This window comes from Lepisosteus platostomus, chromosome 16, assembly GCF_059453375.1.
Source record: "Lepisosteus platostomus isolate fLepPlt1 chromosome 16, fLepPlt1.hap1, whole genome shotgun sequence".
NCBI lineage: Eukaryota > Metazoa > Chordata > Actinopteri > Semionotiformes > Lepisosteidae > Lepisosteus > Lepisosteus platostomus.
The window spans coordinates 2,277,114-2,300,269 of record NC_142626.1 but is presented as its reverse complement, the minus strand read 5'-3'; the positions used below and the strand labels follow the sequence as shown (position 1 = coordinate 2,300,269).

At 58.8% G+C, this 23,156-nt stretch overlaps 3 protein-coding genes across 10 annotated transcripts in view; 2 read left to right on the top strand and 1 right to left on the bottom strand.

Moving 5' to 3' along the window:
- Window positions 1-1,066: 1,066 nt before the first annotated feature.
- Window positions 1,067-10,762, top strand: tm7sf2 (transmembrane 7 superfamily member 2). Of its 4 annotated transcripts, none has more exons than XM_088609227.1 (12): window positions 1,067-1,183; window positions 2,289-2,502; window positions 3,385-3,581; window positions 3,971-4,025; window positions 4,151-4,345; window positions 5,111-5,214; window positions 5,393-5,512; window positions 5,907-6,075; window positions 6,173-6,253; window positions 6,407-6,529; window positions 6,798-6,996; window positions 8,244-10,762. In XM_088609227.1, exons 2-11 carry the CDS (start codon window positions 2,445-2,447, stop codon window positions 6,956-6,958), a joined length of 1,263 nt encoding a protein of 420 aa, XP_088465353.1. In that variant the 5' UTR covers window positions 1,067-1,183; window positions 2,289-2,444; the 3' UTR covers window positions 6,959-6,996; window positions 8,244-10,762. The 4 variants fall into 4 exon arrangements, with proteins under 4 accessions (XP_088465353.1, XP_088465352.1, XP_088465351.1 ...); XM_088609226.1 differs by having other exon boundaries at window positions 7,143-10,762; XM_088609225.1 differs by having other exon boundaries at window positions 7,062-10,762.
- Window positions 8,462-10,297, bottom strand: znhit2 (zinc finger, HIT-type containing 2). Its single transcript, XM_088609222.1, has one exon. It carries the CDS (start codon window positions 10,295-10,297, stop codon window positions 8,555-8,557), a length of 1,743 nt encoding a protein of 580 aa, XP_088465348.1. The 3' UTR covers window positions 8,462-8,554.
- A 1,609-nt stretch (window positions 10,763-12,371) lies between the features above and the next one.
- LOC148646689 (pre-mRNA-processing factor 39) overlaps window positions 12,372-23,156 on the top strand; it is a 21,127-nt gene continuing 10,342 nt past the window's right edge. For all 5 annotated transcript variants that reach the window (XM_088609221.1, XM_088609220.1, XM_088609218.1 and 2 more), the window contains exons 1-8: window positions 12,372-12,505; window positions 13,840-14,105; window positions 15,034-15,159; window positions 15,988-16,106; window positions 17,279-17,446; window positions 18,203-18,380; window positions 18,497-18,601; window positions 18,695-18,859. In XM_088609221.1, the coding sequence (XP_088465347.1) occupies window positions 12,451-12,505; window positions 13,840-14,105; window positions 15,034-15,159; window positions 15,988-16,106; window positions 17,279-17,446; window positions 18,203-18,380; window positions 18,497-18,601; window positions 18,695-18,859 (1,182 nt within the window). In that variant the 5' untranslated portion in view covers window positions 12,372-12,450. The remainder of the gene's footprint in view (window positions 12,506-13,839; window positions 14,106-15,033; window positions 15,160-15,987; window positions 16,107-17,278; window positions 17,447-18,202; window positions 18,381-18,496; window positions 18,602-18,694; window positions 18,860-23,156) is intronic.

Here is a 23,156-nt window from a genome sequence, read left to right as displayed (position 1 = left end):
CAGGAGAACAACCACTTTGCTGGTAGCTGTGGTGTGTTGGTGAACCTGTAGGGGGCGGTCTTCCCCCCCTGGACCAGAATTTCCCACATCAGTGCTCCTCTATTCTGCAGAAGGTTTCTGTCTGTCTTATGCGACACGAGACGGAAGTCCTGAACAGGAGGGGGTTTTAACCTTGGGCTCGACCAATGTGGTCTCCCTGAAGTTCCACCTTAATGTGCCTGGTGAAGCACCTTCATCTGCTGTGCAGTGGGGCCGCTGGTGCAGAATGAACACTGTGCGTCTCCCAGGTGGGGCCGCTGGTGTAGAATGAACACTGTGCATCTCCCAGGTGGGGCTGCTGGTGCAGAATGATCACTGTGCGTCTCCCAGGTGGGGGCTGCTGGTGCAGAATGAGCACTGTGTGTCTCCCAGGTGGGGGGCTGCTGGTGCAGAATGATCACTGTGTGTCTCCCAGGTGGGGGCTGCTGGTGCAGAATGAGCGCTGTGCGTCTCCCAGGTGGGGCTGCTGGTGCAGAATGAGCACTGTGTGTCTCCCAGGTGGGGGGCTGCTGGTGCAGAATGATCACTGTGTGTCTCCCAGGTGGGGGCTGCTGGTGCAGAATGAGCGCTGTGCGTCTCCCAGGTGGGGCTGCTGGGGCAGAATCATCACTGTGCGTCTCCCAGGTTTTTACAAAGCTAAAAGTCCAAAAATTAATTTCAGATCAATTCAAAATAATGTATTCATCCTAGGGGGGCAAGCAAGAGGTGCAACGTACAACACAATCCAAAAACAACATTAGGTTTGTATGATATCATAACTAGCATTCCGAAAATGCATCCGCGTCACATCTCATAGCAACGCGTATTAAAAATGAGATTGCTCTCAATTGCGAAATAGCCACTCTCAGCCTGTGGGCGTGCCTAACACTGAAACCCAATTAAAACGTTCGGTGACCGCGGGTGCCCGCCTACCTCGCCATCTGATTCGCCGGCTCCTTCATCGCTGGTTTCTGATTGGCTGCTGCTGCCCCCTGTCCACCGTCTTCTGACGACAGGCGCCATCGCTGATTGGCGGAGGATGGTCCCACACGGGGCTGGCGAGAGACCACACCGCGCAGGCGCATTCCGTCGAGTCTCCTTAAACACCAGCATTTAAATAGCTCTCGTTTAAAGGAACAGGCGAGTATTGCCCTGCAGGCCGGAGGTAAGGGAAATCTCATATACTGTACTCGTTTTATTCTTAAATGACGATGTAGTGCGAATGACAACCATGAAACACATATGGAATGGTTATTGCCTGTGCTAATTCGTTTTGACTGATCGTTTTTAAAAATAAATTCCTAGTTTTATCTTGGATTCTGGTGCACTTTCACCTTAAAACATTATTTTAGTGAAAAGAATGAACAGCAGCGAAGCGTTTTACTTCCCAGTCGTTCCTGTTCCTGTACCTAAAGAAAAATGACTTTCCACCTCATTGTTAATATTGAATCTAAAACAATTTGAACTTGTCTTTCAGCTGCTGTTTCTGTTGTATTGGTCATAATCACGCTACAGGTTTATCATACTTTGCTAATTAGAGTGCTGTATTGTTTTTACATGATTGAGAATGCTCTCAGTAAAGCAGTTTTGAAATGAATATTTGACATTAGTATTGTAAAGTATACAAAAGTATACTAAAGACATTAGTATTGTAAAGTATAGTACTTATACTACATACTATATTTACTATAGTAAAGTATAGTAACCAGTACGTTTGCTGGTTCTACAGACCAAGTTCGGCTGTATTCCTCTGCTTATTTACCTGAAATGACTTTTCAGGATCTGTGAAACCACTGTTATACTGTGGTATAGTATTCTGTAGTGTTGCATGATTGGGTATATAAAAGTACTATAAAACGCTGCTGGGTTGCTCAGTCTGTGACCCCTGCAGTATTCCCCATGGCTGCACTGACACCAATTAAACAATTAAGGAGCTGGCCGCAACAGGACTCTGAAATGGAGCAGGTGGGTGGGGCTCTAGGTTGAGAAACCCTACCGTACGGTATTGTAGAGTGTAAATTATGATAGAGGATTTAGTGTTCGCCAACACACTCCGATTACACGGCAGCCTGATCCACTCCAGGATTTCGTGTCATAAAATGCATTCCGATTACACGGCAGCCTGATCCACTCCAGGATTTCGTGTCATAAAATGCATTCCGATTACACGGCAGCCTGATCCACTCCAGGATTTCCTGTTGTCAGGCGCCCTCCGATTGGAGAGCATCCTGATCCGCTCCAGGCTTTAGAGTTGTTCTCTCGTATCCCAGGATTCCGTTTCGCTCCGGGCTGTATAGCGCTGTTGGACGGGTTGTGGAGGTACAGTGGGCCGCCCAGCCCCCGGCAGTGCGGGTCACACTCACTCGTGTTTGCACGGGACACGAGGGCCCCCAGAGAAACGCTCTGACGCTCTCGCCCTGGGGACGATGTCGGACAAGCACGGCGTCCCCCGCACGACGGAGATGGAGTTCGGGGGAACGCTGGGTAAGAGCCGCGCACGGGCGAAGGGTGGGGGGCATGTGCTCGGATACCTGGAGAGTCACCCCTAAATCTCTCACTGCAGCCCCAGTTCCACTCCGATTCTTGTCTCTTGGCTTTTTTTCTCTACCCACCGGCCAGAATATTAGGACTGGCGCCCCCCTCCTCCCCCAATCCTGACCAGATCTCCATCCTCCGGAAATCCGGAAGGACAGGCTGCTCCATCCCAAGCCCTTTATCCCTCACCCCAACCTCCGCTGCCGGGAGACTGGGATCTGGGCCGCTTGTATCCAGGACCCTTGTGGGGAGCTCGGTGGGGCGCACCTGGCCAAGTTTGGCCCTGTTCTGGGCAGGGGAGGTGATGGGGAAAACCTGTGGTTGGGGACCGGGGGAGTGGGTTCCTAATATTTTGGCCATCTGGTGTAGCCTTTTGCTATTCAAGTGTCTGGGCAATATTTAGCCCCAAATCTGGAAATATCAGGGCAGCCCTGATGGCCGATCAGTGCTGAAAGGCAGCAGTTATGTAACCAGGCCCCAGGCAGGACAGGAGAAGCTCACTTGGTCCCTTTAACAGGGCAGCAGGGCTGGGGAGGTGAATACAGGGGGGGCGGCCACCAGGGGGCGGCGGCGAGACAGTTCATCCGGGAAACGAAGGGATTGGGTGCAGCAGTGGACGGCCAGCCCTGTATAAGCCGTACAGGAAGGAATGGGGGGTGTTCTAAGGCAGGACCTTGCCGAGCGCAAAAACTCTGAGGTAGAGAACACAAAATGTGTGGTATGAAAAAAAAAAAACACGCTTTTCCAGTCAAAGCCAGTGGGTTCAGCCTCCAGCCTGCTGGCCCGCGCTGTAACGGTGCTGTGTGTGTGTGTGTGTGTGTGTGTGTCCAGGCGCCCTGTGCCTGCCCGCCCTGCTGCCCCTCTCCGTGCTGTACCTGCTGTCGGCCTGCGACACCCCCGGCGCCCGCCTGCTGCAGTGGCCCCCGCCGCTGCCCGGCCCCGCCCAGCTCTGGCACCCTCACGCCCTGGCCGTCGCGCTGGGCTGGCTGGCCCTGCAGGGGGCGCTCTACCTGCTGCCCCTGGGGAAGGTAAGGGAGGGCGCCGGGGCGGGGCGGGGCGGGGCGGGGCGGTCACACGCACGCACGCACGCACACTCACCTTGGTGGGAGCGTGACACCAGTCCCATGGACGCACAAGGACCAACAAGGCAGGTTTCAAACCTCAAAGGAGTTCCTCCTTATTCAAGCCATGTAGCTCCCCGAGGTGCTCCCTGATAGGGCCCCCCCAGGGAAGAGACTTAAACAGCAACAGCTCGGGCAGCTCGTTCCAGACCCCTGCCGCCCTTTGTGTAAAGACCCCCCCCTCCCCCAAGGCTCTTGGACTGGCAGCTTCGAGTAAAGCCCCCCCTCCTAGCTCTTGGACCGGAAAGCACTTAAACTCGTAACTGCACCCAGTTTCTGATCTGTCCCCCCCCCAGGTCGTGGAGGGCATGGTCCTGAGAGACGGCTCCCGGCTGCGGTATCCCATCAACGGTGAGCCAGGGAGGTCTGGGATTGGGGTGGGGAGCTGGGTCTAAGGATCTAAGGGGGGTGCTACAGTCACCTCTGTTTGCTCATCCTCACCCCCCCCCCCCACTCTCTCTCTCCCTCCCTGGCAGGTTTTCATGCCCTGTGCATCAGCGCGGCGCTGCTGGGGCTGGCCGTGTGGGCCGGCTTGCCCCTGGGGTCGCTGTACGAGCTGCTCCTGCCCTTGGCCGCCTGCGCCGCGGGGCTGTCCTTCCTCCTCAGCCTCCTCCTCTACCTCAAGGCCCTGGCGGCCCCGCCCCAGGCGCTGGCCCCCGGTGGCAACACAGGTGAGGGGGTGCTGGCTGGATGAGGGGAGCGAGGGCGAGGCCGGGCTGCATCCCTGTTTCTTTAACGCACAGACGTCTGGGCTGTTCCCTGGTTGGCTGCTCTTCCACCAATCAGGTGGTGACCAATGCGGCTATGCTAATGAAGGGGGTGGGGCCGAGGGGAAGCCCCTCCCCCACCATGCTGCTGGTGAAACCAGCTGTTCAGATGTGGTGTGGGAACACATCCCTCTGGGATCCCTCAAGTGTTCCTTGGACCCAAGACCCTTAAAAAATCTGCAGAACCTTCTGCCCTCCAGGGGCCAGAGTTCCTTTCACTGATCTAAATACAGCTAATTACAAGCGTTCCTCAAACGTGGAAAGAAGTGATGATCCTTTAAGAGAGACCCCCAAAGACTGACTGGAATGGGGCTCCCCCCCAGGACCAGTTATGGAGACCCCCGTACTAGTGAATGCATAGTCAGTGATCTGATGGCATTCTTCAATAAATGGCTGATCAGTGTGGAAAACGTTGAACTCCACCCTGTGCTCCAAAAATCTCCTTAATTGTTTAATTGACGGTTACCCAGCCCGACACGACAGTGAATGTGTCGTCTGATTATGTGAGGCGCTGCAGTGATGTGTGTTGTTCTGAACTGGTTCTTGTAGCTGTTGTCTGAGTATCTGATTAGTCCAGAGTTTCCATGTGAATGCTGGGGATTCTCGTTGAACAGACAGGTGGTCTGAACAGGCGATACTGCAAATCAAGTCGACCGTGTTTGTTTTTAGGTAATCCCCTGTATGATTTCTTCATGGGCCACGAGCTGAACCCACGAATCGGGTTCTTTGACCTCAAGTACTTCTGTGAGCTCCGGCCAGGCCTGATTGGCTGGGTGAGTGGCGTCGCCGGGGGCAACAGAGGCGGGGGGGGGGAGGAGCCGAGGGAGCCACACCCACCTGTGATATCATGAATGAATTTAGGCTTCAGGAGAGTCTAAAGTCATCGCTGTTTTTTTTTAACGCGCCGACTTCTGGGGCTGTTCCCTGATTGGCTGTACTTCCACCAATCAGGTGGTGATAAATGCGGCTATGCTAATGAAGGAGGCGGAGCTGCGGGGAGGCCCCTCCGTCGCCATGCTGCTGGTGAACGGCTTCCAGCTGCTGTACGTCACCGACGCGCTGTGGAATGAGGTGAGACGGGGCCGAGACAGGGGTGAGACGGGGGTGAGACAGGTAAGATGGGGCCGAGACAGGGGTGAGACAGGTAAGATGGGGCCGAGACAGGGGTGAGACAGGTAAGATGGGGCTGAGACAGGGGTGAGACAGGTAAGATGGGGCTGATACAGGGGTGAGACAGGTAAGTTGGGGCTGAGACAGAGGTGAGACAGGTAAGATGGGGCTGATACAGGGGTGAGACAGGTAAGATGGGTTGAGACAGGGGTGAGACAGGAGTAAAATGGCAGGTGAGAGCCTGTAGAACTGGGGAACAGTGGTGAATGGGCAGGAAGAGTAGTTATTCAGACCCAGGATGGAAGCGTATGTCAATCTGATGACAGGAAGTGTGCCCCCCCCCCCCTCCTCCCAGGAAGCTGTCCTGACCACCATGGACATCGTCCACGACGGCTTCGGCTTCATGCTGGCGTTCGGAGACCTGGCCTGGGTGCCCTTCACCTACAGCCTGCAGGCTCACTTCCTGGTGCGGCACTCGCACTCCCTGAGCATGCTGGGGGCGGCGGCCATCATCGGGCTCAACGGTGAGCAGGTGGGGGGGCAGGGGGGAGGGGCTAGCCCGTCTGTCCATCACCTGGTCAGCAACTGTCCATCTCTCTCTCTGCCTCTCTCCCATCCCAGCCGTGGGCTACTACATCTTCCGCCAGTCCAACTCCCAGAAGAATCATTTCCGCCGGGACCCCAAAGACCCCTCTGTGTCAGGTCAGCCAACCTCCCCCCCCCTAATTTTACCTGGCGTTGCTGAAGTTGGGGGGTGGGGGTCACTGTGCGGCGCTCCTCGGTGCCGCGGTGTGGAATTCAGACGGTTCAGGCGTTTGCACGGATGCTGACCTCCCCCCGCCCCGCATCCCGTAGGCTTGGAGACCATCGCCACGGCAACGGGGAAGAGGCTGCTGGTGTCGGGATGGTGGGGCTTCGTCAGGCACCCCAACTACCTGGGGGACCTGCTGATGGCGCTGGCCTGGTCTCTGCCCTGTGGTGAGTGTACCCCCCCCCCCGAAAACCACCACTACTGCTGCCCTCACCCCCACACACACACACACTTTTAAAGGAGAGTACTCTGTGCAGATGAGCATTGCTGCCCCTGACTAACTTCGCTGACCAGCTCCTCCTTTGTGCAGCTGACCGTTGCAGTTGTCCACTGGGCACTCAGGGAGCAGGCTGGATGAGCAGCGCTCTGTCCCCCCCCCCCCCCCACGAGCGATGGCGTTCCAATCGTTCCCTTTCTGCCTCTGCCCTCCCGCAGGCACGCGCCACCTCCTGCCCTATTTCTACGTGCTCTACTTCGCCGCCCTGCTGGTCCACCGCGAGGCGCGCGATGAGAGGCAGTGCCTGAGGAAATACGGCCTGGCCTGGGAGACCTACTGCCGCCGGGTCCCGTACCGGATCGTACCGTACCTGTACTGACCCGGGCTGGGATATCGCACTGCCCCTGGACCGACCAGGTGGACTGGACTTCACCATAGCACCCATTTACTGACCTGAATCACACTGCCCCTGGACTGACCAGGTGGTCTGCAGGGGGACTGGACTTCACCATAGCACCCATTTACTGACCTGGACTGAATCACACTGCCCCTGGACTGACCAGGTGGTCTGCAGGTGGACTGGACTTCACCATAGCACCCATTTACTGACCTGGTCTGAATCACACTGCCCCTGGACTGACCAGGTGGTCTGCAGGTGGACTGGACTTCACCATAGCACCCATTTACTGACCTGGTCTGAATCACACTGCCCCTGGACTGACCAGGTGGTCTGCAGGGGGACTGGACTTCACCATAGCACCCATTTACTGACCTGGACTGAATCACACTGCCCCTGGACTGACCAGGTGGTCTGCAGGTGGACTGGACTTCACCATAGCACCCATTTACTGACCTGGACTGAATCACACTGCCCCTGGACTGACCAGGTGGTCTGCAGGTGGACTGGACTTCACCATAGCACCCATTTACTGACCTGTACTGATCTACAGGTGGACTGGACTTCACCATAGCACCCATTTACTGACCTGGACTGAATCACACTGCACCTGTACTGATCTACAGGTGGACTGGACTTCACCATAGCACCCATTTACTGACCTGGTCTGAATCACACTGCCCCTGGACTGACCAGGTGGTCTGCAGGTGGACTGGACTTCACCATAGCACCCATTTACTGACCTGGACTGATCTACAGGTGGACTGGACTTCACCATAGCACCCATTTACTGACCTGGACTGAATCACACTGCCCCTGGACTGATCTACAGGTGGACTGGACTTCACCATAGCACCCATTTACTGACCTGGACTGAACCACACTGCACCTGTACTGATCTACAGGTGGACTGGACTTCACCATAGCACCCATTTACTGACCTGGACTGAATCACACTGCACCTGTACTGATCTACAGGTGGACTGGACTTCACCATAGCACCCATTTACTGACCTGGACTGAATCACACTGCACCTGTACTGATCTACAGGTGGACTGGACTTCACCATAGCACCCATTTACTGACCTGGACTGAATCACACTGCACCTGTACTGATCTACAGGTGGACTGGACTTCACCATAGCACCCATTTACTGACCTGGACTGAATCACACTGCACCTGTACTGATCTACAGGTGGACTGGACTTCACCATAGCACCCATTTACTGACCTGGTCTGAATCACACTGCCCCTGGACTGACCAGGTGGTCTGCAGCTGGCCTGGACTTCATCACAGCACCCACTTACATGCTGGTGGGTTAACTGGCTTCTAGGGAAACCGGCCCCGGTGGGAGAGTGTGTCTGTATGTGTCTGGTGATGGACTGGCGTCCTGGCCAGGGTGTAACCTGCCTTGAGCCCAGTGCTTGCTGGGATACGCTCCCGCTCCCCTGTACCGGAAAAAGCCGTCAGAAGACGTCCGGGTGTACCGAAATGGGAAAAAAAGACGTTTTTATTGCATGAACCTGTAGAAAACATTCTCCTACATTCCCAACAACACCCCCACCCCAGCAGTGCTCAGTCCAGCTCTTCTATCAGTGTCTTCGTGGCGGGGGGCCTCTTGCCCCTCCAGCTGTGCTCCAGCTGCGCCCGGCCCCTCTCCAGCTCCGCCCGCTCCCCCGCCAGCCGGCCGTACTCCCGGCGGACCTCCCAGGCCAGCGGCGGCAGCGCCGCGGCGTTCTCCCGCGCCCAGGCCTGCAGGAACACGCACTTCCTGTCCGCCAGGAAGCAGCCGCGGCGGCGGCGGCCCCGCCCCCCCCGCACCAGGGCGGCCCGCAGCTGGGACAGGGCGGCCAGGGCGTAGCCGGCGCGGTCGGCCCGGCCCGGCCCGCTCAGCAGGTGGACGACGGCCAGCGCCGCCCGCTCGGGGGCCCCCGGGTCTTCCCGGTCGAAGAGGGGCCCCTCCCGCGCGGCCCCCAGCGCGGCCCCCAGGGCCTCGGGGGCGGAGGCGAAGACGCGGGCGGAGCCGAGGGCGGCGGAGGCCCCCAGGACGGCCCGGCAGAAGTCGCGCGCGGCGGGCGGCCCCGCCGGGTCGCCGTTGAAGCGCAGCAGGGCGAAGGCGTAGGCGTGCAGCACGTTGACCAGGCTGTACCCCACCAGGGGGGAGGCGCGGGGCGTCAGCGTGTGCAGGGGGGGGATGTGGGGGCTGATGGGGGGGACCGCGCTCGTGCTCTTCGCCCCTGCGCCCGGCGCCCCCACCTCCCTCCTCCTCCTCCTCCTGCTCCTGCCGGCTCCTGCTGCTCCGGGCTCTTCCGGCCTCGGCTTCCTCCCCCCTCCCCCTCTGCCGCCCCCCTCCGGATCGGCGTCTCTCTCTGCTGTCGCTGCCTCCCTGCTGCCCCCTGATCTGTGTCTTCCTCCGCCTTCCTCCTCCTCCTCCCCCGCTGCCTCACTCCTCTCTCCTCCTTCCTCCTCACCTCCCGCTCCCACACTCCTCTCTCCCCCTTCCTCCTCCTCCTCCTCTCCTCCCGTTCCCACACTCCTCTCTCCTCCTTCTTCCTCCTCCTCTCCTCCCGTTCCCACACTCCTCTCTCCTCCTTCCTCCTCCTCCTCACCTCCCGCTCCCACACTCCTCTCTCCTCCTCCTCCTTCCTCTCCCGTTCCCTCGCTCCTCTCTGCCCCCCCCAGCTCCTCCACCAGGGCCCCCGGCTGGTGCCTCTCCCACCAGGGGGTCCACTCCTCCACCAGAGCCCCGATGGCCCCCCCCTCCAGCAGCTGCTCGAACCTGCGCCTGTCCCGGGGGGGCAGCAGCCCCCACAGCTCCTCCTCGGACAAGGCGTCCAGATCCAGGCCGGCGAGCCTCTCGGCCAGCTCTTCCTCCTCCTCCTCCTCCTCCTCCTCCTCCTCCTCCTCCCTCAGCCTGACCAGGATCTCCTGCATCCGCCGTCGGCCCTCCTCCCCGGCCCGGCCGGCGGCGCGCAGCTCGCCCAGGACGGCCTGCCTGTAGAAGTCCTCGGAGCAGCGGGCGTGGCGCGGCCCGCGGTAGCAGCCCAGGCCGCAGTAGGGCGCCTGGCAGCGCGGGCAGGTGTAGCGTGCCGGGCTCTGCAGGCACAGCGCGCACGGCCTCGCCGGCGTCAGCAGGGGCTCGCCGGGCTCCGCCCCCGCCCTCCCCGGCACCGCAACACCGCCGATGTCCCCCGTGCCCACGGCCGCCGGCTCCGTGGGGGTCTCGGCCCACGCCTCCTGCTCGGTCCAGCCGCCCCCCTGTGCCGAGAGGAGTCCGGTCACGCAAGCCGGCAGCCTTCTCACCCGCAGGACGTTCATGCTGCCGAGGAACGGGGATTCCCGATCCCTAGTCCCGCCTGAAGACAGGATAGAACAGTCAGGCCCCGGAGTTAAATTAACCGGAAGGAGCACACTGGCATTCACATCATACAGACGGAGGGGTCGTGCTGGAACTACATTTCCCAGAAGGCTGTGGGGGGGGGGGGGGGGGGGGGGTCACCTGACCAGCAGGCGGAAGACGATTGGTCGGCGACGATGTCAAAACCAGGAAGAGGGGGGAGAGATTCGGGGATGGTCAGCATCTGCTGCCGAGACGGGAGAGACGAGTTTCCGTCGTGCTCTGCCCCCGGCTGACTGGCCCGCGGGCGCCGTCAGTTAAGAGGAAGCTTGTCTGGTTTTCAAGCCAATAAGCAGTTCAGTCAGTTTAAGTTTAAGTCAGAGAAGAGCTAGATTTTGGTTTTTTTTTACCCCCTCACTGTAAATAAAAAGCACTGTGTTACCGTACTGCTACCCCGTTGAGTGTGTTCCTCTAATACAGCTCCTGGAGAGCCCCATTTCAACTAAGAGAGACCGGCTGGCATAAATACAGACAGCGGCTATGTCACTATACAGCTCACATCGGACAGCACACTGGAGCTCCGCAGGGGTGAGCCTGGTCAGTACCTGGAGGGGAGACTCCTGGGAGAGCTGAGGCTGCTGCTGGAAGAGGTGTGAGTGGGGCCAGCAGGGGGCGCTCACCCTGCGGTCTGTGTGGGTCCTGATGCCCCAGTACAGTGACGGGGACACTAGACTGTAAAAAAGGCGCCGTCCTTCGGATGAGACGTCAAACCGAGGTCCTGACTCTCTGCGGTCATTAAAAACCCCAGGGTGTTTCTCGAGAAGAGTAGGGGTGTTACCCCGGTGTCCTGGCCAAATTTCCCCCCTGGCCTTTACCCCTCATGGCCTCCTAATAACCCCCCTCTCTGAACTGGCTCCATCACTCTGCTCTCCTCCCCACTGAGAGCTGGGGTGTGGGGAGCGGACTGGCGCCTCATCCAGGTGGGGGTACACACTGCTGGGGGTGGAGGGGATCCCCATTACCTCTAAAATGCTTTGAATGGAGTCACCAGAAAAGTACTCTATAACCGTAATTATTAGTATTAATACCCAGCACCCAGCTCGTGTAGATTGTGAACACTTGTTTGGTTGTGATCGATTCAACAAGTAACGTTGGTCTTCGGATTACAATACATGCTGCAGCAGGGGCATAGCCGATTTCACATAACCTTGCTGTCAAGTAGCAGATGACCAAAACAGAATTCGGTCTAATTAGCTGACCTAAGCGGGCAGCGTAGTTTCTTACCATAAGAGGACCTAGACCAGGCTGATCCTACAAACCAAGAAAATATGCTCGACTATGTAGTACAAAACGGTATTTACACGGCCGTATGAAACGTTTCGAATTAAAACCTGCAAAAGAAACTCGGAAACTCGGTATTACAAATTCAAAGTGATGCATTTATTTAAAGCCAAACAACAAAATGCCACTTTTATCCGCGAAACTCATAAACAAAAAACGCTTAGTAACTCATACTCACATGAATACGCCAAGTGTCGCGATAACGTCGGACAGTCGTCCCGGTTCGTGTCTCACTTTTTGGCTGGGAATGACCTGACTGCCAAACCGGTGTCTGAATGGCTTATCCCGATTCCTATCAATAAAATCTGTACCCTTTTTTTTTTTACAACAAGTATACACTGTTTCTAGACGCCATCTCTTCTTCCAAACTCCCACACTCGCCCCGCGTGGGTGCTGTAAAGCAAGCCCCACTGTCGTGCGCTGTCGCAAGGCGCCTGCAAAACTGTTCTCATCCACGTCTGTAAATACAGCCGCCGTCTCGAAATACACACTCGACTACTTTACTCGGATATCTTTTACAAACAAAAGCTTCGTTCTGTACGAGTTTAAAGGGCGACTTGTTTGGAATCTGTTGCTTGTAAGTTTACACAATCCCGCAAGGAGTTTGTGGACACTTACATAACGTAGAGAACATCCGCCTCTCTGATGAACATTCATTTCATTCTCTAAAAAGAATTGGAGTCATAATTAAAAAAAAAACATTTTTAATTTAGCTAAAACTCGGTGGTTGCCATGGCGATCCAGGGCAGTGACGTCACCGGCAGAGACGTGCCGTATTCTCGTCTCTTCCAAGATGGCGGCGGAGAATCCGGATCCGAGCGCGAACGGCGAGTTAACCGCCGAACCGGGTCAGTGCTGGACAGCAGGCCGCCTCCGAACCGGTGCAGTAAAGGGGTTGCGTGCGGTCGTGCCTCGAACCGAGCTTTCCCGAACAAGACAGAATCTTGTGGCTTTTAAAAGTCGTCTTGCTCCGGGTTACTGAGTTACAGGGTAACCGGTACCGTCCACAGCCCAGCGGCTGTGATTGAGGTTTAGCGGATCTCTACGGAACCCGACCGGCCTGTTCTGATTTAACAGTCACTCAGCAGTGGATTTACAGGACGGCCAGGGCACCACCTGTGTGTTGCTCTCTGTGTTTCCTCCCGGAGGTGGTAGTGTTTTACTTCTGAGCCGAAAATATTTCATTCAGCGTTAACCTGAAAACAAAACTGTGTTCTGAAAAAGTCACTCCGAAGGAGGTGGTGGCGCTGTTTGTACGGGAACCTTGCCCGACCAGAAAAGAAAACCTCATCGATCGTTTACTGTTAAAACTCTTGAACCTGCACCTCGTCCGAGCTGTGCCAGCCTTTGTACAAACACGTTCCCCGGGATCTCCCTAACCAGAACGCCGCCGATGTTTGAAAACGGAAATTGTAGAAGTTTTGCACCACCTGTGAAGTGTATGATTAATCCGCTTGAGTCGGTGAAGCTATCAGAGGGGTTATTTTTTTGAACAATTTTACTCGGAAGAGGGTGACCGCGCAGTGTCCGGTCTAGGAGGTAGCTATGTGTTTGGAGCCCAGGACTCACTGATTGGAGAGATCACGGGTTCGAATCCTGTGTGAAGGCTGGGGGGGGGTATTGCTGCTGTAAAGCAGCCCCAAAGGAGCCCTCTTGCCCTCCGAGCTCCAGCTGTATGAATGTGTAACGAGGAAAACAGCCAGTGGAAATTCTGGAGAATACTTTAGTGAGATTGTTATAATCGTGCATTCTTGTTTTGCTTCTGTTTTAGTTGGCGTCGATCTAGTAATCGATTTGTCATCCATTTTCTAACCCGCTTACTGGTTATGGGTCACGGGGGGAGCGGGAGTCTATCCCAGCAAGCAACGGGTGCAAGGCAGGGTACACCCTGGATGGGACGCCAGTCCATCACAGGGCACACACACACCAGGGCCAGTTTTCCCAGAAGCCAATTAACCCGCCAGCCTGTCTCTGCTGTGGGAGGAAACCCATGTATACACGAGGGGAACGTGCAAACTCCATACAGACAGCGCACAGGGCCCCAGCGCTGCACCACTGTGCTCCAAACCCAACTATTTTCATGCCCTGAACATCGCGAGGGGGAAGTCGGGGGCCGCCTGCCGGTTCTGAGGCGAACCCAGACGCCAGAGTGGTCCCCCTCTCTCTCTCTCTGTTTGCACAGACGGCGGGCAGCAGGGGGAGCCGGCGAGCCAGGCCCCGCCCCCGGCCTCCCCGGAGGTGAAAGGTCAGGGCGGCGAGGGCGGCCCCGGCTCGGCCGCGGGGTCGGAGGTCACGGGGCTGTATCCCGCCGCCCTGGAGGATTACGAGGAGGGGGAGGACTCGGAAGGGGAGCTGCCCCCGGAGTTTTACCGGCTGTGGAGAGCCACCCAGGAAAACCCGCTGGATTTCTCCTCCTGGACGGACCTGCTGCAGTACACGGAGCAGGAGGTGAGGAGGAGGGGGGGCGATACGGTCACTCAGATACCGTTTGCTGGTTAATTCCGTCCCTTCATCCGTCTTCCATCGGCTGTATCTGAAAGCCGGAGTCTATCCAAGCAGGCAAGCGTTTACGATAAATAGCCCCTTTAACTAAGGACAGTATCCATCCATACGTCTCTTCTCTAACCACTGTATCCAGTGCAGGGATGCAAGGGAGCCGGAGTCTCCCAACAATAATAAATAATGTTTCTTTATCGGCCCTATACAATTTCTTGCATCAGGAATTTGTCTTTTCGCAGACCCCAGCTTGCTCTCCAGGAGACACACAGACAGGGAGAGAGAAGCTGGGGGTCAGAGCGCAGGGTCGGCCATTTATACGGCGCCCCTGGAGCAGCTGGGGGGTGAAGGGCCTGGCTCAGGGGCCCCAAACGGAGTAGGATTCCTCTGCCGGCTGTGGGATTTGAACCGGCAACCTCCCAGCCACAGGCGCGGGTCCTCAGCTACAGAGCCACCGCTCCGCCCTAGCAATGGGAGCAAGGCAGGCTACCCCCTGGATGGGAAGCCAGTCCATCACAGGACACAGACACAGACTCGGCACACGCACACACACACCAGGGCCTGTTTGCCCAGAAGCCAGTTAACCCACCAGCCTGTCCGTGGGACTGTGGGAGGAGACCCCCGCGAACACGGGGAGAGCATGCAAGCTCCACCCAGACAGCAGCCCGGGAATCGAACCCAGGGCCCCAGCGCTGCGGGGCAGCAGTGCTGAGCCGTTGGTTCCAGCAGAGTTACTCAGTCGCGATCCTGGCGAGACCTGGCTCTACAGCGCCGCCTCGTCTGGCGCTTGGGGAGAGACGGGGGGTGCGTCAGAGCCCCTGGGCGGGCCCCCCGCGTCTCCGCGGGACTGACCGCTGTCCTCCTCTCCCCCCCCCGGCAGGGACACATGCCGGCGACCCGGCGCGTGTTCGCCGTGTTCTTCGCCCGCTACCCGCTGTGCTACGGCTACTGGAAGAAGTTCGCCGACCTGGAGCGGCGCGCCGGGTTCCCCGTCCGCGCGCAGGAGGTCCGAGCGCCGCGATGTGTGAGCGGGCTGCTGCGGCAGTCAGTGATGGGTACAGCCGAGGGGACGTGAGAGTGCGTGCGTGGATCGCAGGTGTGCGTGCGTGGATCACAGGTGTGTGTCTGGGTGGATCGCAGGTGTGTGTGCGTGCGTGGATCGCAGGTGTGTGTGCGTGCGTGGATCACAGGTGTGTGTCTGGGTGGATCGCAGGTGTGCGTGCGTAGATCACAGGTGTGTCTGGGTGGATCGCAGGTGTGTGTCTGGGTGGATCGCAGGTGTGTGTCTGGGTGGATCGCAGGTGTGTGTCTGGGTGGATCGCAGGTGTGCGTGCGTGGATCACAGGTGTGCGTGCGTGCGTGGATCGCAGGTGTGTGTCTGGGTGGATCGCAGGTGTGTGTGCGTGCGTGGATCGCAGGTGTGTGTGCGTGGATCACAGGTGTGTGGGTGGATCGCAGGTGTGCGTGCGTGGATCGCAGGTGTGCGTGCGTGCGTGGATCGCAGGTGTGCGCGCGTGCGTGGATCGCAGGTGTGTGTGCGTGCGTGGATCACAGGTGTGTGTCTGGGTGGATTACAGGTCTGCGTGTGGATCACAGATGGATTACAGGTGTGTGTGATCCTGGATCACAGGTATGTGTGTGTGCGTGGATCACAGGTGTGTCTGTGGATCACAGGAGTGTGTGTGTGCGTGGATTACAGGTGTGCGTGTGTGGATTAACGGTGTGTGTGTGCCTGGATCACAGGTATGCGTGTGTGTGCGTGGATCACAGGTGGATTACAGGTGTGTATGTGTGGATTACAGGTGTGTCACAGGTGTGTGTGTGTGTGTTGCAGGTGTGTGTGCAGGGGCTGCAGGCGATCCCACTCAGTCTGGACCTCTGGATTCACTACATCACGCTCCTGCAGGAGACCCTGAACATGAACCTGCCTGAGTCCACACAGCACATCCGCAGGTACACGCCCTGGCCCCAGTACTGACCCTGACCACCCGCCCTGTCCCTGACCCCATTACTGACCCTCAACCCTGACCACCCGCCCTGGCCCCATTACTGACCCTCAACCCTGACCACCCGCCCTGGCCTCATTACTGACCCTGACCCTCAACCCTGACCACCTGCCCTGACCCCATTACTGACCCTCAACCCTGACCACCCGCCCTGGCCCCATTACTGACCCTCAACCCTGACCACCCGCCCTGGCCTCATTACTGACCCTGACCACCCGCCCTGTCTCTGACCCCATTACTGACCCTCAACCCTGACCACCCGCCCTGTCCCTGACCCCATTACTGACCCTCAACCCTGACCACCCGCCCTGGCCCCATTACTGACCCTCAACCCTGACCACCCGCCCTGGCCTCATTACTGACCCTGACCACCCGCCCTGTCTCTGACCCCATTACTGACCCTCAACCCTGACCACCCGCCCTGTCCCTGACCCCATTACTGAACCCTCAACCCTGTCCACCCGCCCTGACCCCATTACTGACCCTGACCCTCAACCCTGACCACCCGCCCTGACCCCATTACTGACCCTGACCCTCAACCCTGACCACCCGCCCTGACCCTGACACCATTACTGACCCTCAACCCTGACCACCCCCTCTGACCCCATTACTGACCCTGACCCTCAACCCTGACCACCCGCCCTGTCCCTGACCCCATTACCGACCCTCAACCCTGACCACCCGCCCTGTCCCTGACCCCATTACTGACCCTCAACCCTGACCACCCCCTCTGACCCCATTACTGACCCTGACCCTCAACCCTGACCACCCGCCCTGTCCCTGACCCCATTACTGAACCCTTAACCCTGACCACCAGCCCTGACCCCATTACTGACCCTGACCCTCAACCCTGTCCACCCGCCCTGACCCCAGGTAAGGTGACTTCAGTGGTAACCCTTACCTTTTGAAACTTTCTTATGCTCTGCTGTTTTCTTTCATTGCGTGGTATTGTAAAACCTTTTGAGTTTTCATTAACGAAATGCATTTCAAGCCTTACCACGCCTTCCCTTGGTCTGTTCACTCACGTGACCGAATGGATCCGGTTCTGTGATCTCACGGGATGTGGTCTGTTTCTGTGTGTGTGCGCCACCCTATTCCTTCCCCCGCCGCTCCGTGCAGCACCTTCGAATCCGCCGTGGCCGCGGCGGGGATGGATTTCCGGTCGGACCGCCTGTGGGAGCTGTACGTGGACTGGGAGAGGGAGCAGGGCGATCTGAGGGCGGTGACCGCCGTGTACGACAAGGTGCTGAGCACCCCAACTCAGCTGTACAGCCAGCACTACCAGAGGTACCCCGACAAAACACTGACCTCGCCCCCGACGTGTAAAGTGAGGCTACATGCTGTATCATTCTAGACAGGCTGCGTGTTATAGGGGCTTCTCCTAGGACACTCCAAACACAAGAGGTCTCCAGCGCTGGTCTCTGTATTTAAAGATCCTCCGTTTTCAGTTTGAGCTTTTGATCTCAGCCAGCAGCTGTATCCCCCTGCAGCTCTCTGCAGGGGTGAGCCTGGCCAGTACCTGGAGGGGAGACTCCTGGGAGAGCTGAGGCTGCTGCTGGAAGAGGTGTTAGTGGGGCCAGCAGGGGGCGCTCACCCTGCGGTCTGTGTGGGTCTTAATGCCCCAGTATAGTGACGGGGACACTAGACTGTAAAATAGGCACCGTCATTTGGATGAGACGTAAAACCGAGGTCCTGACTCTGGTCATGAAATATCCCAAGGCGTTTTTTTGTTAAGAGTAGGGGTGTCACCCCGGTGTCCTGGCCAAATTCCCCTCTGGCCTTTACCCATCATGGCCTCCTAATAACCCCCCTCTCTGAACTGGCTCCATCCCTCTGCTCTCCTCCCCACTGAGAGCTGGGGTGTGGGGAGCGGACTGGCGCCTCATCCAGGTGGGGGTACACACTGCTGGTGGTGGAGGGGATCCCCATGACCTGTACAAAGCTTTGAGTGGAGGGTCCAGAAAAGTGTTATAGAAATGCAAGGATTATTAATATTATCTCTGTGTGTCTGGCACTCTCTGACCTTTGACCCCTGACCCCCAGGTTTAAGGAGCATGTGGAGAGCCATTCCCCCCGTCACATCCTGTCCACCGAGGACTTCCTGCGCCTGAGGTCGGAGGTCATGCGGGGGAGTGCGTCGGTCAGCACCGCAAAGGAGAACGAGGAGGTGCCGCCCGGGGAGGACGGCCCCCCTGGCCTGGACGCAGCCAACCAGGCGACGGTAAGAGGCCGGAGCCGCCGGCTGATTGGCCGGGCCCGCCGCCGGCCCGCCCGCCCCCTCCCCGAGGGAGTGTGATTGGCTGAGCCCCTTGCGTGGGTGTGTCTCGCTCGTCCCAGGAAGAAGAGGAGCAGAAGGTGCGAGAGCTGCTGCTGGCCAGCCGACAGGAAGTGTACCAGCAGACCGAGCTGGAAGTGGGGAAGCGGTGGGCGTTTGAGGAAGGGGTGAGGAGGCCGGACGTGGCGCCGCGCGGCCCGTGCGCGCCCAGCTCCGAGGCGCCCTAACCCCTCTGCCTCCCCCCCCCCCCCCCCCTTTAGATAAAGCGACCCTACTTCCACGTGAAGCCGCTGGACTGCGCCCAGCTGCGCAACTGGCAGAGCTACCTGGACTGGGAGATGAGCAACAGCAGCCACCAGAGGGTGGTGTTTCTGTTCGAGCGCTGCCTCATCGCCTGCGCCCTGTACGAGGAGTTCTGGAGCCGGGTAAGAGGGAGGGGGAGAGACAGTGGGGGTGCTGTCCCTATCCCTGTGTCCTGTACGAGGAGTTCTGGAGCCGGGTAAGAGGGAGGGGGAGAGACAGTGGGAGTGCTGTCCCTATCCCTGTGTCCTGTATGAGGAGTTCTGGAGCCGGGTAAGAGGGAGGGGGAGAGACAGAGGGGGTGCTGTCCCTATCCCTGTGTCCTGTACGAGGAGTTCTGGAGCCGGGTAAGAGGGAGGGGGAGAGACAGTGGGGGTGCTGTCCCTATCCCTGTGTCCTGTATGAGGAGTTCTGGAGCCGGGTAAGAGGGAGGGGGAGAGACAGTGGGGGTGCTGTCCCTATCCCTGTGTCCTGTACGAGGAGTTCTGGAGCCGGGTAAGAGGGAGGGGGAGAGACAGTGGGGGTGCTATCCCTATCCCTGTGTCCTGTACGAGGAGTTCTGGAGCCGGGTAAGAGGGAGGGGGAGAGACAGAGGGGGTGTTATCCCTATCCCTGTGCCCTGTACGAGGAGTTCTGGAGCCGGGTAAGAGGGAGGGGGAGAGACAGTGGGGGTGCTGTCCCTATCCCTGTGCCCTGTACGAGGAGTTCTGGAGCCGGGTAAGAGGGAGGGGGAGAGACAGTGGGGGTGCTGTCCCTATCCCTGTGTCCTGTACGAGGAGTTCTGGAGCCGGGTAAGAGGGAGGGGGAGAGACAGTGGGGGTGCTGTCCCTATCCCTGTGTCCTGTACGAGGAGTTCTGGAGCCGGGTAAGAGGGAGGGGGAGAGACAGTGGGGGTGCTATCCCTATCCCTGTGTCCTGTACGAGGAGTTCTGGAGCCGGGTAAGAGGGAGGGGGAGAGACAGTGGGGGTGCTGTCCCTATCCCTGTGTCCTGTACGAGGAGCTCTGGAGCCGGGTAAGAGGGAGGGGGAGAGACAGTGGGGGTGTTATCCCTATCCCTGTGCCCTGTACGAGGAGTTCTGGAGCCGGGTAAGAGGGAGGGGGAGAGACAGTGGGGGTGCTGTCCCTATCCCTGTGCCCTGTACGAGGAGTTCTGGAGCCGGGTAAGAGGGAGGGGGAGAGACAGTGGGGGTGCTGTCCCTATCCCTGTGTCCTGTACGAGGAGTTCTGGAGCCGGGTAAGAGGGAGGGGGAGAGACAGTGGGGGTGCTGTCCCTATCCCTGTGTCCTGTACGAGGAGTTCTGGAGCCGGGTAAGAGGGAGGGGGAGAGACAGTGGGGGTGCTATCCCTATCCCTGTGTCCTGTACGAGGAGTTCTGGAGCCGGGTAAGAGGGAGGGGGAGAGACAGTGGGAGTGCTGTCCCTATCCCTGTGTCCTGTACGAGGAGTTCTGGAGCCGGGTAAGAGGGAGGGGGAGAGACAGAGGGGGTGCTGTCCCTATCCCTGTGTCCTGTACGAGGAGTTCTGGAGCCGGGTAAGAGGGAGGGGGAGAGACAGTGGGGGTGCTGTCCCTATCCCTGTGTCCTGTATGAGGAGTTCTGGAGCCGGGTAAGAGGGAGGGGGAGAGACAGAGGGGGTGCTGTCCCTATCCCTGTGTCCTGTACGAGGAGTTCTGGAGCCGGGTAAGAGGGAGGGGGAGAGACAGTGGGGGTGCTGTCCCTATCCCTGTGTCCTGTATGAGGAGTTCTGGAGCCGGGTAAGAGGGAGGGGGAGAGACAGTGGGGGTGCTGTCCCTATCCCTGTGTCCTGTACGAGGAGTTCTGGAGCCGGGTAAGAGGGAGGGGGAGAGACAGTGGGGGTGCTTTCCCTATCCCTGTGTCCTGTACGAGGAGTTCTGGAGCCGGGTAAGAGGGAGGGGGAGAGACAGAGGGGGTGTTATCCCTATCCCTGTGTCCTGTACGAGGAGTTCTGGAGCCGGGTAAGAGGGAGGGGGAGAGACAGTGGGGGTGCTGTCCCTATCCCTGTGTCCTGTACGAGGAGTTCTGGAGCCGGGTAAGAGGGAGGGGGAGAGACAGTGGGGGTGCTGTCCCTATCCCTGTGTCCTGTACGAGGAGTTCTGGAGCCGGGTAAGAGGGAGGGGGAGAGACAGTGGGGGTGCTGTCCCTATCCCTGTGTCCTGTATGAGGAGCTCTGGAGCCGGGTAAGAGGGAGGGGGAGAGACAGTGGGGGTGCTGTCCCTATCCCTGTGTCCTGTAGGAGGAGTTCTGGAGCCGGGTAAGAGGGAGGGGGAGAGACAGTGGGGGTGCTGTCCCTATCCCTGCGCCCTGTACGAGGAGTTCTGGAGCCGGGTAAGAGGGAGGGGGAGAGACAGTGGGGGTGCTGTCCCTATCCCTGTGTCCTGTACGAGGAGTTCTGGAGCCGGGTAAGAGGGAGGGGGAGAGACAGTGGGGGTGCTGTCCCTATCCCTGTGTCCTGTACGAGGAGTTCTGGAGCCGGGTAAGAGGGAGGGGGAGAGACAGTGGGGGTGCTGTCCCTATCCCTGCGCCCTGTACGAGGAGTTCTGGAGCCGGGTAAGAGGGAGGGGGAGAGACAGTGGGGGTGCTGTCCCTATCCCTGTGTCCTGTAGGAGGAGTTCTGGAGCCGGGTAAGAGGGAGGGGGAGAGACAGTGGGGGTGCTGTCCCTATCCCTGTGTCCTGTATGAGGAGTTCTGGAGCCGGGTAAGAGGGAGGGGGAGAGACAGAGGGGGTGCTGTCCCTATCCCTGTGTCCTGTACGAGGAGTTCTGGAGCCGGGTAAGAGGGAGGGGGAGAGACAGAGGGGGTGCTGTCCCTATCCCTGCGCCCTGTACGAGGAGTTCTGGAGCCGGGTAAGAGGGAGGGGGAGAGACAGTGGGGGTGTTATCCCTATCCCTGTGTCCTGTAGGAGGAGTTCTGGAGCCGGGTAAGAGGGAGGGGGAGAGACAGTGGGGGTGCTGTCCCTATCCCTGTGTCCTGTATGAGGAGTTCTGGAGCCGGGTAAGAGGGAGGGGGAGAGACAGAGGGGGTGCTGTCCCTATCCCTGTGTCCTGTACGAGGAGTTCTGGAGCCGGGTAAGAGGGAGGGGGAGAGACAGAGGGGGTGCTGTCCCTATCCCTGTGTCCTGTACGAGGAGTTCTGGAGCCGGGTAAGAGGGAGGGGGAGAGACAGTGGGGGTGTTATCCCTATCCCTGTGTCCTGTAGGAGGAGTTCTGGAGCCAGGTAAGAGGGAGGGGGAGAGACAGTGGGGGTGCTGTCCCTATCCCTGTGTCCTGTACGAGGAGTTCTGGAGCCGGGTAAGAGGGAGGGGGAGAGACAGAGGGGTGCTATCCCTATCCCTGTGTCCTGTAGGAGGAGTTCTGGAGCCAGGTAAGAGGGAGGGGGAGAGACAGTGGGGGTGCTGTCCCTATCCCTGTGTCCTGTAGGAGGAGTTCTGGAGCCAGGTAAGAGGGAGGGGGAGAGACAGAGGGGGTGCTGTCCCTATCCCTGTGTCCTGTAGGAGGAGCTCTGGAGCCGGGTAAGAGGGAGGGGGAGAGACAGTGGGGGTGTTATCCCTATCCCTGTGTCCTGTATGAGGAGCTCTGGAGCCGGGTAAGAGGGAGGGGGAGAGACAGTGGGGGTGCTGTCCCTATCCCTGTGTCCTGTACGAGGAGTTCTGGAGCCGGGTAAGAGGGAGGGGGAGAGACAGTGGGGGTGCTGTCCCTATCCCTGTGTCCTGTATGAGGAGTTCTGGAGCCGGGTAAGAGGGAGGGGGAGAGACAGTGGGGGTGCTATCCCTATCCCTGTGTCCTGTACGAGGAGTTCTGGAGCCGGGTAAGAGGGAGGGGGAGAGACAGAGGGGGTGCTGTCCCTATCCCTGTGTCCTGTACGAGGAGTTCTGGAGCCGGGTAAGAGGGAGGGGGAGAGACAGTGGGAGTGCTGTCCCTATCCCTGTGTCCTGTACGAGGAGTTCTGGAGCCGGGTAAGAGGGAGGGGGAGAGACAGTGGGAGTGCTGTCCCTATCCCTGTGTCCTGTACGAGGAGTTCTGGAGCCGGGTAAGAGGGAGGGGGAGAGACAGTGGGAGTGCTGTCCCTATCCCTGTGTCCTGTACGAGGAGTTCTGGAGCCGGGTAAGAGGGAGGGGGAGAGACAGTGGGAGTGCTGTCCCTATCCCTGTGTCCTGTACGAGGAGTTCTGGAGCCGGGTAAGAGGGAGGGGGAGAGACAGAGGGGGTGCTGTCCCTATCCCTGTGTCCTGTACGAGGAGTTCTGGAGCCGGGTAAGAGGGAGGGGGAGAGACAGTGGGGGTGTTATCCCTATCCCTGTGTCCTGTATGAGGAGCTCTGGAGCCGGGTAAGAGGGAGGGGGAGAGACAGTGGGGGTGTTATCCCTATCCCTGTGTCCTGTACGAGGAGTTCTGGAGCCGGGTAAGA

What these genes read in the sequence shown, in the direction of transcription:
- tm7sf2 (XM_088609227.1), top strand. Translation starts at nt 2,445, where the DNA reads ATGTCGGACAAGCACGGCGTCCCCCGCACGACGGAGATGGAGTTCGGG. An exon ending in GGCCCCCGGTGGCAACACAG is followed by an intron (nt 4,346 to 5,110) that starts GTGAGGGGGTGC and finishes GTTTGTTTTTAG; the next exon opens with GTAATCCCCTGTATGATTTC. An exon ending in GGCCAGGCCTGATTGGCTGG is followed by an intron (nt 5,215 to 5,392) that starts GTGAGTGGCGTC and finishes TCCACCAATCAG; the next exon opens with GTGGTGATAAATGCGGCTAT.
- znhit2 (XM_088609222.1), bottom strand. Translation starts at nt 10,297, where the DNA reads ATGAACGTCCTGCGGGTGAGAAGGCTGCCGGCTTGCGTGACCGGACTC.